The sequence below is a fragment of the Eleutherodactylus coqui genome, chromosome 8 (assembly GCF_035609145.1).
Source record: "Eleutherodactylus coqui strain aEleCoq1 chromosome 8, aEleCoq1.hap1, whole genome shotgun sequence".
Classification (NCBI taxonomy): Eukaryota; Metazoa; Chordata; class Amphibia; order Anura; family Eleutherodactylidae; genus Eleutherodactylus; species Eleutherodactylus coqui.
In genome coordinates, this window is record NC_089844.1 from 46,895,819 (window position 1) to 46,909,718 (window position 13,900).

Here is a 13,900-nt window from a genome sequence, read left to right on the forward strand (position 1 = left end):
CTGCCAATATAACCTTCAATAGACACTCTCCTGACGCCCTCCTGATCACTTACTGTACTTTTCAACATTTCACTTACGGATACTTTCTTAAACAAATAATGTGTACATACATAACTTTCTCTGACTGTCTCTCTCTCTCTCCTCCTCCTCCTCCAGCACTGTCTAGCAAAACCTGATCTTCCAAGGCACCTCTGGGTCCTAAAGACCTCCCTCCCAGACACCATTTTGTAATCTGCCATGCGGGTCGGTGTCACACATTTTCATTAGAGTTTTCTTACATTTTACAGATTCATCCACACGGCGGCAGCCCTTGAGGGGCTCTATCTTCTTTAATAAGATCTTACGCATATTAGAACATCAACAATAATAATAACACGCTCCATAGAATGCATCCCTCTTAATTTTCAAATTGTCAGCCCCTTATATACCGGCAGAACAACCGAGGGTCCCTTCTCCTTATGGAACCAGCCCCCATAAAATGCATCTCTCTGAAATCAAATCGCTAGCCCCATATATAAGGCAAACCGACCGAGAGTCCCTTTTTTCTATGAGACTTATCTCACAAAATGCATCCCTCTCTGCTAAACCATTAACAACTAACTAAACTAACCTGAGGGTCCCTTCTCTTGTGAGATTACCGTATATACCGGCGTATAAGGCGACGGGGCGTATAAGACGACCCCCCAACTGTCACCTTATACGCCGGTATACAGTGGAGAAAAAAAAAATTCATTACTCACCTCCCACGGCGTTCTGTCGCGCTCCGGCGGGATGCCGCTCGCTCCGGCAGGCTGTCGCTCGCTCCTCGTCCCCGGCGCAGCATAGCTTTCTGAATGCGGGGCTTGAAATCCCCGCTTCCAGAAAGCTAATACACACGCCGGCAGCCATGACATCATTGAATGGCTGTGATTGGCTAAAGCACACGTGGCTTCAGCCAATCACACTATTCAATGACATAATTGAATGGGTGTGATTGCTAACACGTGCGCCTGTCATGGCTGCCGGCGTGTGTATTAGCTTTCTGGAAGCGGGGATTTCAAGCCCCGCATTCAGAAAGCTATGCTGCGCCGGGGACGAGGAGCGAGCGACAGCCTGCCGGAGCGAGCGACATCCTGCCGGAGCGCGACAGAACGCCGTGGGAGGTGAGTAATAAATTTTTTTTTTTTACACTTTTTTTTTTTTTTGTATTACCGGCGCATAAGACGACCCCCGACTGCAGAGCAGATTTTTCGGGGTTCAAAAGTCGTCTTATACGCCGGTATATACGGTAAATGAAAAGAAAGAGAAAAAAAACTTCTGCAGATACACCAAACAATCAAACAATCTCCACTATCGCTAAAACGCTACGGACTTCAACAACAAATAGACTACAGACTAGTTTCTGGGTGACCGATTGGTGCGCATATCACGGTCAGTGGTCCATGACGGCAAACCCGGAGCCCACACGAGTTACCGTGTAGAACTCTTAACCCAACCCGTCCGGTCACAAACCACAGATAGTCAGTCCTGCTGCAAGACTCGCAGTGTAAAACACAACATAAATATATGTTTCTCTAACCTGGAGTTCTAGGAGTTGATCAGGCTCGGTTTGCAGCAGGACGGTTTCTCAGTAGCGTGGATCCGGGTGAATTGCGCTGTAAGCTCCGATTTTACCACGTTCGGGCGCCATTTATCAGGGTTAAAATTCTAAGTACAGCACCAATCGGGCCCACCCCACTTGCCCCGTTGCCGGCCGTAAGAAGAGACACCACACAGGGATCTGGTATCATTCCTCACACGGGACATGGCTCTCAGCTGTGCCCACCGTCGCCGTCGTGCTTTATTACAGATTACATGAGATCTTATACCCTTTGTCCCCTCACCACTAGGGGGTGATGGGCTCATAACCATATATGGGAAGTCCGGATTTGCGGACTGAGACAGTGAAAATCATATAACAGTCATTATCTTGATACTGGCGCCTCTGGCTTACGTGCAGAAAATCACGTATTCAATTAACTCCAGTACAAAGAATCACCCACTCAATTCTAAGAAGTCCGGATTTCGGCCTAAGACAGTGAAAATTATGTACATTTGAACATCTTGATATCTTGTTCCAGCGCTTCTGGGAAATCGGCCAAGTACATGCGGCCTTCATGTCTGGTTCTTCTTTGCTGAACTTCTAGAACATCTCTCTCAGCCTTCTAAAGCCTTGGAAATATCTGATATAAGGCGACATAAGTTTTTTCTCTCATTTGGAATTGAATAAAACTTGCATATAGGTATAAAAGTATAAAGAAAAATATGGCAATATATATATATATATATATATATATATATATATATATATATATATACCCTCACACAATGGTACTACTCCGGTCTTGATAGTGTCTAGAAATATTAGGTATAGCGGCCTCGCTATCTCGTCACTTAGTTCCTTTAGTATCCTTGGGTGTAATCCATCTGGGCCCGGTGATTTATCAATTTTAGTTTTCTTTAGACGCTTCCGCACCTCCTCCTGCGTTAGGTATGAGATATTTTGTGAGGGGTTCGTTTTATTCCCCTGCATCTCGTGTGGCATTTCCTTTTCTTTGGTGAACACACTTGAGAAGAAACTGTTTAGTAGATTTGCTTTCCCTTCGTCATCATCAATGATTTCTCCTGCATTGTTTTTTAAAGGGCCAGTACTTTCCCTGCAAATCCTTTTGCTGTTTATGTAGTTGAAAAATAGCTTCGGGTTGTTTTTGCTCTCTTTGGCGATCCGTCTTTCTGCTTCCTCCTTGGCAGTTTTGATCGTATCTTTGCATATTTTGTTTTTTTCCCTGTATGATTTTAGCGCTTCTTCGCTGCCTTGTTGCTTTAGTAGTTTGAACTTTCTTCTTTTCGTTTATTGCCCCTCGTACCGTCTTGTCGAGCCACATTGATTTCCTTTTAGCTGAGTTTCTTTTATTTTTAAAGGGAATGACCTGCTCACATGAGTTGATTTGGATCCTTTTGAATTTTTCCCATTTGTCCTCCGTACTGATATTTTTGAGGATGTTGTCCCAATTAATGTTACTGATAGTAGTTCTAAGCTCATCAAATTTTGCTTTACTAAAGTTTACTTTCTTTGCCACTCCCTGATAAGGCTTCCTATTGATTGACAGCTGGAAGTTGATTATATTGTGGTCGCTGTTCCCCAAGTGCCCCTCAACCTGCACTCCCTTTATACGTTCCGGTTTGTTGGTTAGTACTAGGTCCAGAATGGCCCTCCCTCTTGTTGGTTCCTGCACAAGTTGGTTCAGGTAATTGTCTTTAATTACTCTCAAGAACTTATCACCCCTGTGAGATTTGCAGGTTTCGTTCTCCCATGTTATATCTGGATAATTAAAGTCCCCCATGATAATTACTTTGTTTCGTTTTGACACCTCTTCTATCTGCCTTAGTAGTGAGTCTTCAGTTTCTTCTGTTGCTTTTGGTGGTCGATAGAAGACCCCTATCAGGATTTTGTTATTTTTTCCTCCCTGTATTTCTACCCACAGAGATTCCACCTGTTTGTCTCCTACCCCTATATCCTCCCGTAGCCTCGGCTTCAAGTTCGATTTGACGTACAGACATACCCCCTCCCCCTTTCTGGTTCCTTCGGTCTCTTCTGAAGAGATTGTACCCCTGCAAATTCACCGCCCAATCGCACTTATCATCAAGCCATGTTTCAGTAATTCCGACTATATCATAGCTTTCATCAGTCATTCTCGCTTCAAGCTCACCCACTTTACCGATCAGACTTCGTGCATTCGTGGTCATACAATTTATATCATTTTTTTTGTTTTTTAAATTTGTTTTGTTGCTATTTGTACTTATGTCTGATCTATCAGTTCTAACTGTACTAACCCCACCCCCTGCTCGTCCCCCATTCCCTTTGCTTGGACCCGGATCGCTAATTACACTGGCTACCCCACTATTTCTCATTTTACCCTCCCCCCCCCAGTCCCTAGTTTAAACACTCTTCCAGCCTTCTAGCCATCTTTTCCCCCAGCACAGCTGCACCCTCCCCATTAAGATGCAGCCCGTCCCTACGGTAGAGCCTGTAGCCGACAGCAAAGTCAGCCCAGTTCTCCAGGAACCCAAATCCCTCCTTCTTACACCAACTCCGGAGCCACTTGTTTACCTCCCTAAGATCCTGCTGCCTTTCTAGTGTGGCTTTAGGTACAGGTAGTATTTCCGAGAAAAATACCCTGGAGGTCCTTGCCCTGAGCTTGGACCCTAAGTCCCTGAAATCATTTTTGAGGGCCCTCCATTGACCTCTAACTTGTTCATTGGTGGCAACGTGCACCATGACTGCTGGATCCTCACCAGCCCCTCCCAGTAATCTGTCAATCCGATCCGCGATGTGTCGAACTCGAGCGCCAGGAAGACAACACACCGTTCGACGATCCCGGTCTTTATGGCTGATTGCCCTCTCTGTCCCCCTAATAATTGAGTCCCCCACCACTAGAACCTGTCTAGCCTGCCCTGCGCTCCCCGTCCCCGTCTCACTGGAGCAGTCATCCCCCTGGCGTTCAGAGGGCGTGTCGTGCTGCAGCGGTGCTGGCTCTGTAATGGCATCACCCTCATCTGCCAATCTTGCAAACTTGTTGGGTTGTGCCAGTTCAGGACTAGCCTCCCTGGTTCTCTTCCCTCTATCCCTCCTTCTTTCTGTCACCCAGCTTCTTGCCTGCTCTTCTGCTCTTCCGTACTACCATCCGCCCCCACCTCTACCCCAGCGAGTGTCTGCTCAGTGAGCACCAAACTCCTTTCCATGATGTCAATGGCTCTCAGTGTTGCCAGTTGCCCATTTAGATCCAGAATTTGGGCTTCTAAATGTGCGACGTGCACGCATCTTGCGCAACAGTATGCACCCTCGATCGGCTGATCAAGGACCGCATACATTGCACAAGTAGCACACTGGATGACATTGCCAGGCATGTAGCTCATCCTAATGGGGATCTACAATTTACTTGTGGAAGTAGTGAAGATAGACTTGTTCACACACCGCTGACCCGCTGCCGCAGCCGCTGACCCGCTGCCGCAGCCGCTGACCCGCTGCCGCAACCCCTCACCCGCTGCCGCAACCCTTCTCCCGCTGCTACCTCTATGCAACCACTCTCACGCTGCCGCTCTCGCGCAACCTCTTACCCGCTGGATTAGGCTGGGTTACATCGGAGTTGTCATTTCCAGTTTCCTGTTTTATCATTGGAGAAGAAAACTGAAAGTGCTGGAGAGCCGGATCATAAGGTATATATGGAACGGCATCAGAATGTCCAAGGAATGCAGCAGAACATCAGTACCAGGTTGTTCCACCCCGGGCTTCACAACACACCCACAATAGCCCGGATGTCGGCATCTGCTGGCAACCTTTATCCAGTCAGGAACACGTACAAACGATGCAACGTTTCACCTCCAAGATGGCCTTACCTCAAGCATTGTGTGCTTTAAGAAAGGCATTCTGAAGCTGAAACGTTGTGTCTTCTGTATGTGACATCCGGGTATTTGTGGATGTGTTGTGGAGAGCTGGATCCGTCACCTGATGGACACCGGTGGTGCCTGCTGGACTTTATTGCCCTATAATGTGGTCTGTCTGGTTCCGTTATGGCATCTGTCACTTGACCAGAATAAATGGCACCGCGTGCTGGACTAAAATTATTTTTTATTAGGGAATTGAGTATTTATCATAAACTATTTGACTTTTTATTGACAGGGGTGTATGAGGTTATCCGGAAGGAGAAGCAGCGGCAGAGCTACGGGCTGGAGCTCGTCGCCTCCGAGGACTTTGCCAGCTGTGCAGTTTTGCAGGCTCTGGGCTCCTGTATGAACAACAAGTATTCAGAGGGTTACCCAGGACAGAGGTGAGTGGGTGACACCAGTGCATCATCATAATGGGCAGGGCTGATCACATAGGGACGTGTCAGTTATGATGAGGACCGGGCCTGTAAAGGAAATGCCAACTGCTGTGTGTGTCTGGTATCCTTGGTGTTTTGTTTTTCCTTAAATTTGTATAGTCATGGACTAATACAAGACACATTCTAAGGGTAGTTTCACATCTGCGTCAGGACCTCCAGACGGAGGTGTCCTCACAGATGTGGTTGCAAAACTGGGCAGCTGGGCGGAAAGCAGGCAGACCCCATTATAGTCAATGGGGTCCGTCCGGCGCTCTTTGGTTCCATCTACAGGCGGACCCCTTGGGCTGCGGGGTTTCTTCCTTTCTGTTTCCCAAACAGAGGAGGACATTGGAATCCCCAGCGCAGATGTGAAAACACTGTAATATTACTTGTATGCCGCAAAGTGAATAACGATGCGGCGTGGGACTTGGGGCAGGGAAGGAAAGGGTTAAAGAGCGAGCTTAGGTAAAGGGGGTGGAGCTAAGACAGGAAGGAGACGGCCAGAGAGCGGGAAAGAGCACAAACGGCTTGGACAGTGAAGGACGCAGAAGAGCAGACGAAGAAAATAAGAGCAGCAGCAGAAAAGAAAAGAACAAAGCGAGACACAGAGCACAGACGACAGGAGTCTTGAAAGAAAGAAGCCGTTGGAAGATAAAGGTCAGAAGAGTCGGGTGGAAGATAGAAGCAGCGGGAGAAAGAAGGGAGAAGATGGACGACTTACGGTCCAGGATTCAAGAAGTGGTGATGCAGGACGGCACCGGATGGCTTGAAGAGGTGTTGGCAAGCTGCAGGACGATCGCCGAAGCCAGGGAGCCAGTCGGGCAGGAAGAACAGCAGCGGAGGCCAGGAGAGGAGCCAGCAAACACGGAAGAGGCGCCGCGAGGGAGACCGCGCCGACGAAAGCAGCCCCCCGCGAGACTAAGTCCGAGCCCAGCACCGAAGAGGGGAGGAGGAAGAGTCAGCCTGGGCAGCGCAGGCTCGAGGAGGGACAGAGGAGCGAGCCAGAAACTGGCGCCGGAACCGAGAGGTACGGCGGGAGGACCGGCAGCGGAGGCGCAGAGGACACTAACCACCGAGGGTCCGGAGCAAGGCGTTCGGCAGTCATATCGGGCTCCGAACAGCTGCAGCATCGCGCAGCCGGGCGCAGGACTCCAGGACATGTGCGAGGTGAGCGCGGAGGGAGCAGTGGAGAGGAGCAGGGGAGCGCGCGGTCAGGCCGCACGTCCTCGCAAGATGGCGGCGCAGCACACGTGGTGGCACAAGCAGCGCCGGGAGCGCGACAAAGAGGGAGCCCATTTTGCAGGGGGGAGGGAGGACAGGAAGCGCGAGGGGGAGAATAGTTAACAGGGGCCCACGCCTCCATTTTCGTGCGGGTCTCCCGCGGGCTTCTATTGAAGCCTATGGAAGCCGTCCGGATCCGCGGGAGACCTAAAATAGGAAGTTAATTCTTTTAAATCACCCGCAGCAGGCCGGGAGGGTCTTCTCTCCTCACGGCCGGATCTTTCTTTCTTCGGCTCGGCGGATGTGCCCGGCGCATGCGCGCAGCACGTCGGCGACGTGCCGCCGGCGTGACGAGTTCATCCGCCGGCCGAAAAAGAAGATCCAGCCGTGAGGAAGAGAAGACTTTCCCGGCCCGCTGCGGGGTGAGTTAATTCTTTTAAATTCCTATTTTAAGCGCTCATGTCCGCGGGGCAGGAGGGACCCGCTGCAGATTCTCCATGTAGAATCCGGAGCGGGCCTGATTTTCCCCGTGGACATGAAGCCTTAGACTGCGACTGCATACTAACACACGTAAGCACATCCTTAGACTGCGGCTGCATACTAACACACGTAAGCACATCCTTAGACTGCGGCTGCATACTAACACATGTGAGCACATCCTTAGACTGCGGCTGCATACTAACACACATGTGAGCACATCCTTAGACTGCGGCTGCATACTAACACACATGTGAGCACATCCTTAGACTGCGGCTGCATACTAACACACATGTGAGCACATCCTTAGCCTGCGGCTCCATACTAACACACGTGAGCACATCCTTAGACTGCGGCTGCATACTAACACACATGCGCATCAGATAGTCATAGCGGCTCGGCCGTCTGTCCAGGGCTGGAGGGTCGCTTTAAGGGAGTCTTCCGATCTTATACACTGGTGATATGTTGGTAATGTAGGTCAGCACTTTACCATCTCTGGGCTCCTCGCTGGTTGATGAAGTGACTGCAGCACTGATCTAGCACTGTGTCCCCTTCACTGCTTATCCCTGCCCAACAGCGCCCTCACCAGGCATTGTGTGGTCACTTATATAGGGCTGGTACACTTCCCTCACAGACGGTCCGGCTGCCTGACGATCAGGTAGATTCCTATTGGCCTTGGATGGGAGTATTCTTGCCCTTAGATTATCATATTTCCAGGCTACGAGGGGCTGAATTATGAGAATGTCCGCTGGATTAGGCTGGGTTACATCGGAGTTGTCATTTCCAGTTTTCTGTTTCATCATTGGAGAAGAAAACTGAAAGTGCTGGAGAGCCGGATCATAAGGTATATATGGAACGGCATCAGAATGGCCAAGGAATGCAGCAGAACATCAGTACCAGGTTGTTCCACCCCGGGCTTCGAGAAGCAGCGGCAGCGCTACGGGCTGGAGCTCATCGCCTCCGAGGACTTTGCCAGCTGTGCAGTTTTGCAGGCTCTGGGCTCCTGTATGAACAACAAGTATTCGGAGGGTTACCCAGGACAGAGGTGAGTGGGTGACACCAGTGCATCTCATCATAATGGGCAGGGCTGATCACATAGAGACGTGTCCCTTATGATGGGGACTGGGCCTTTAAAGGAAATGCCAACTGCTGTGTGTGTCTGGTATCCTTGCTGTTATGTTTTTCCTTAATTAGTCATGGACTAATACAAGACACATTCTAAGGGTGGTTTCACATCTGCATCAGGACCTCCAGACGGAGGTGTCCTCACAGATGTGGTTGCAAAATCGGACAGCTGGACGGAAAGTAGGCAGACCCCATTATAGTCAATGGGGTCCGTCCTGCGCTCTTTGGTTCCGTCCACAGGCGGACCCCTTGGGCTGCGGGGTTTCTTCTTTTCTGTTTCCCAACCAGAGGAGGACATTGGAATCCCCAGCGCAGATGTGAAAACACCCGTAATGTTACTTAACTGTGTTCTTACAGAAAGCCTTGGTGGTGGCGACAGACAAACTGCCTGTATAATAGAGAAGGTTATTGCTGCTGTACACAGTATTGACTTCCATGGACGGTCCCAAGTTACAAACTTGTCTCCTATCCACGGCATAGGTGATTAAATGTCTGATTGGTGGGGGTTCTGAATTCTCGGACCCCTGCCTATCATGAAAATGCAGGTCTTGTGTCCCCCACTGTATGAATGGAGCAGCGATCAAGCATGTGGGCTGCTGAGGCTAGCAGGGCGTGTGCGCGACTGCTACACCGTTCTTATGGGAAGCCTCAGTCCCCTCTGTTTTTGTGATCTCTGCGGATCCCAGAAGTCAGACTCACACTGATCAGACGCTTATCCTCTATCCTGTGGATAAGGAGATAAGCCTATATCTTGGGACAACCCCTGTAGACAGGGTTGCCCTTGTGTGAGATCCCTTAGACAATCCCCCATCCCAGAGAGACCCAGCTAGGAGCCCCTCATATTGAGTGTTAGAGCTGCCTTACTTAAAGGGTATGAAGAATTTTGCAACAAAAATGTCTGTTCCAGTACATCGGAAATAAAAATGTACCTTCTCTTTTGCCAATAATATGGATTTAACAATCTCTTGCTGTTTTCTGATACAGCGCTATTCGGGTTATGTGATTCCTGTGCAACAGTATTAAACTAACCCTGCGTTAGGGAGCTCTTCCATCGGCCGATTCTTGGCTACTTGTAACGTGTGCTGGAAGACAAAGCATTGTGATCAGCGCTTCATCACTGCGTTCACACACGGCAGATAATTGCATGAAGACTTAACAATTGTTAGTATGATTGTTCAGCTGGCGCTGCAGATTTTAGTGCAGTCGGCACAAGAATCAATGTCGCCATACACGCAACACGTGGATTTTGGTGTGTTTTTCACAGCCTCATTTGAAGGGGTGGAATTCATACTGAATATCCACAGTATAAGCTGACATGCTGCGGACTTAAAACCGCACCACATATCCGTTCTGTACTGACTTATGCAGATCTTTATGCACCATGTGGAAGAGGTTTACATCTCCTCCACGCGGCTCAGACTGTAAATGCTGTGGATCTTCTCTTCAGAAATTGTTCAAAATTTACACCTTGTGTGAAGCTCCTCTAGCAGGCGCTATACTACACTAGGACACCAAAAAGAGGGTCTTCATGTTCTCTCCTGCCTCTACTGACAGGTACTATGGCGGCACGGAGCACGTGGATGAGTTGGAGAGGCTGTGCCAGAAGAGGGCTTTGGAAGCGTACAGCTTGGACGCATAGAAATGGGGGGTGAATGTGCAGCCTTATTCAGGTGAGTCCATGAAGTAATATAACATGCACATTCACTATTTACTGCACCCATAGATTGTAATGGTGCGTATTACACACCAAAAAAAGACGTGCACCTAATATATCTGTGAAAAACGTAGATCCGACTGGCCCAATGTAAATCAATGGGGTTTTTAATGTATTCTAGTAGTTATATTCTTGTGCATAGGAGGCAGTATTATAGTAGTTATATTCGTGTACATAGGGGGCAGTATTATAGTAGTTATATTCTTGTGCATAGGAGGCAGTATTATAGTAGTTATATTCTTGTATATAGGGGGCAGTATTATAGTAGTTATATTCTTGTACATAGGAGGCAGTATTATAGTAGTTATATTCTTGTGCATAGGAGGCAGTATTATAGTAGTTATATTCTTGTACATAGGAGGCAGTATTATAGTAGTTATATTCTTGTGCATAGGAGGCAGTATTATAGTAGTTATATACTTGTACATATTGGTCAGTATTATAGTAGTTATATTCTCGTACATAGGAGGCAGTATTATAGTAGTTATATTCTTGTACATAGGAGAACGGTATTATAGTAGTTATATTCTTGTACATAGGGGGCAGTATTATAGTAGTTATATTCTTGTACATAGGAGGCAGTATTATAGTACTTATATTCTTGTACATAGGGGGACAGTATTATAGAAGTTATATTCTTGCACATAAAGGGACAGTATTATAGTAGTTATATTCTTGTACATAGGGGGCAGTATTATAGTAGTTATATTCTTGTACATAGGGAGCAGTATTATAGTAGTTATATTCTTGTACATAGGGGGCAGTATTATAGTAGTTATATTCTTGTACATAGGAGGCAGTATTATAGTAGTGTAGTGGAAACCCAATATTTCTATATTTTGGAATATTTTGTGAATTTAACATTCTGTATAACCAAATGTCATGTTTGCCTTCTGTTCTTACATTTACACAATATGCAATAATCCTCTCATGAAACTTCTGTTCTCAAAACGCTGACAAGATAATATATAGTATAAACACGTTACATTTTCCATCTGTTTTGCAACTTTGGAAGACAGTATAACTCAGACATGGACAACCGCAGTCTGAAACAGCTACCACAATAATTACCCAAGCAATTTTACTGGAAACGTATGCAAATAACATGGGAGGTCTATGCTATTACTAACTCATGATGTAACAGCCAATTATATCGAAGGAACCACACGTGGGCCTAAGACAACCAGTCATTTCATCCACCACCTGATGGCCAATCACAGATGACCGGAGGATGGAAGAATTGCAAGATGCTTATCCAATAATTAAACAATACGTTGTATCTATGTAATCTTTTGACCTGCCCAGATGTTAAACTCTTAAAAGAGGCTACACGCCCAACATTAAAGTTAGAATTGAGGAAGCTATACATGCTGAACCTTGTGTCAGATGTTAAAACTTCTTATGCGCATTATCAATTCAGAATTAATATGGAAGGGTGTAAACATTCCAAATTGAGTAAGCCGTGGTTCCACAAAGGAATGCCACGACAGTAGTTAAATTCTTGTATATAGGAGGCAGTATTATAGTAGTTATATTCTTGTACATAAGGCATAGTATTATAGTAGTTATATTTTTGTACATAGGGGGCAGTGTAATAGTAGTTATATTTTTGTACATAGGAGGCAGTATCATAGTAGTTATATTCTTGTACATAGACAGTATTATAGTAGTTATATTCTTGTATATAGGGGGCAGTATTATAGTAGTTGTTTTTTTGTACATAGGGGGCAGTGTAAAAGTGTATACACCAAGCACAGGAGAACATTTAAGAACATGATAAAGGAAAGGATACACGTGATACTTTGCTGGGGACTTCCATAATGATTACCAATATTGGTGATTCATCTATATACATTGTGCTGAAGGTGATCTCACCCGTGATCTGTAGGATCGTTATTTAGGATGATTTGTGATCTCTCTGTATTGGAGACACATGTGGAATATTATATGTGTACACCTTGTTTTTAAGGAATATTATTAAAGGTTATATTTGAAAAAAATAATTTTTTTCTGTTCTTCTCGGTGATGGAATAGTTGTTATAAGGACCATTCGGCTGCGGGGATTTGCTTATGATTGAAATGGCAGGTTTTCTGTCACGGAGCATCAATACTGCCCCCTGGCTATTAGAGGCCAAATCAGTTTTCTTGAATAAAGATTTGGACATACATACTCAAGCTACTTTGATTAATTATGCCTTTAAGAATCTCATTAGGCCCTATAAGGAATGTAAAAGGTCATGGTGGGAGGTGCAGAGGCTGACCAACTATTTAGAACGCAAAATAGTACCTCGAGGGCTGAGGGCTCACATTTTGCCACCACTAAAACGAAGAACGGGTCCCTTCATGACACGGTGGGAGAAGGAGGCCACTGAAAGCTCTTTTAGGCTCATGAATCTTTTATTAGAGGAAGAGAAGATAAATCTAGAAAAGAAGAGTAAGGCTGCATTCACACAGGGCGGATTTGCCGCGGTTCTGCCGCAGCAGATCCGCCCGCGGCCGCTAATCTCTGGATAAGCCAGCCATGTGGACGAGGTTTCTCAGAAACCTCGTCCACACGGGATGGCTAATCCGCAGCGGTAAATCCGTCTGAAACCGTGGCTGCGGCCGCCGCAGCCGCGGTTTCCAAAGATTGAGCATGTCTGTTTACTTTCGGTTTTTTGTTTATGTCACGGCCGCGCTCTCCTCTATGGGAGAGCCGGCCGCAACGGAAAAGCATGCGGCCGGGCCGCGGCGGTTCTCCCGGTGGAAATCTCACGGTTTTTGCTGCGGCCAAACCGCGAGATTTCCGACGGGAATCCGCCCTGTGTGAACCCTGCCTAAGAGCTTAGAGGAAATGATTAAGGATACCCGGGGGTTCTCAGGAGAGACAGAAGATGAGAAAAAGGAGAAACACTCAAACCTGCAATAGAAAAGTATACTGGATATCTGAGGGAACGGAAACCTCTTCAGTGCAATAGGGATCTCTGTGATCTCTGGTAATGAGTCATCTAAAGAGGGTCCTACCCAGAGAGACCTAGGGGTAGGGGTGGCACTATACCCAGAATGCATGGTAGGGGAAGATTTAACTCAAATGGAGCATAGTTTTTAGACCCACTAATTTTGAATTATATGTTGAGGAATCGCGGTGGCATGGGGTTTCCTGAATAGCGGTCAATAGGTCTTCCTTCCTGAGAAGTCTGATCAATTCTCATGAGAGGCAATCGCACTCTGCACCCCCAGCCATGAAAGGTGATTTACAGATCATCAATGTATCCTGAAGGGTCAGAGGTTGAGCAGGCAGTAACGAGGAAAGGCTTGTCCTTGATTCCTACTAATAAATTTGACTGTTCCATTTGGACCAAGGATGTTTCACTGTTCTTAAGAAAGTTACGCTGGCACAAGTTTGTTTTTTCTTACTATCCAGAGCAGGAAAACAATGCTCTGAGTTGGGTCTTAATCCGAATGAACTGGATACTCTTACTATGTTAGATGTGTACCTCTTGGG

At 46.8% G+C, this 13,900-nt stretch overlaps 1 protein-coding gene across 7 annotated transcripts in view; it reads left to right on the forward strand.

Annotated features, from left to right (window-relative positions):
* LOC136576364 (DNA ligase 1-like) overlaps positions 1-13,900 on the forward strand; it is an 89,809-nt gene that overhangs the window by 23,747 nt on the left and 52,162 nt on the right. For 2 of the 7 annotated variants that reach the window (XM_066575582.1, XM_066575587.1), the window contains exons 4-5: positions 5,699-5,846; positions 10,257-10,372. The exons of 4 other annotated variants lie outside the window; for them this stretch is intronic. Coding sequence is in view for 1 of the 3 variants with exons in the window: in XM_066575587.1 (XP_066431684.1) it covers positions 10,344-10,372 (29 nt within the window). In the remaining 2 variants the exon portion in view is untranslated. Of the gene's footprint in view, positions 1-5,698; positions 5,847-8,443; positions 8,623-10,256; positions 10,373-13,900 lie in introns of those variants that run through there. One more of the 7 variants, XM_066575586.1, reaches the window with a different exon arrangement.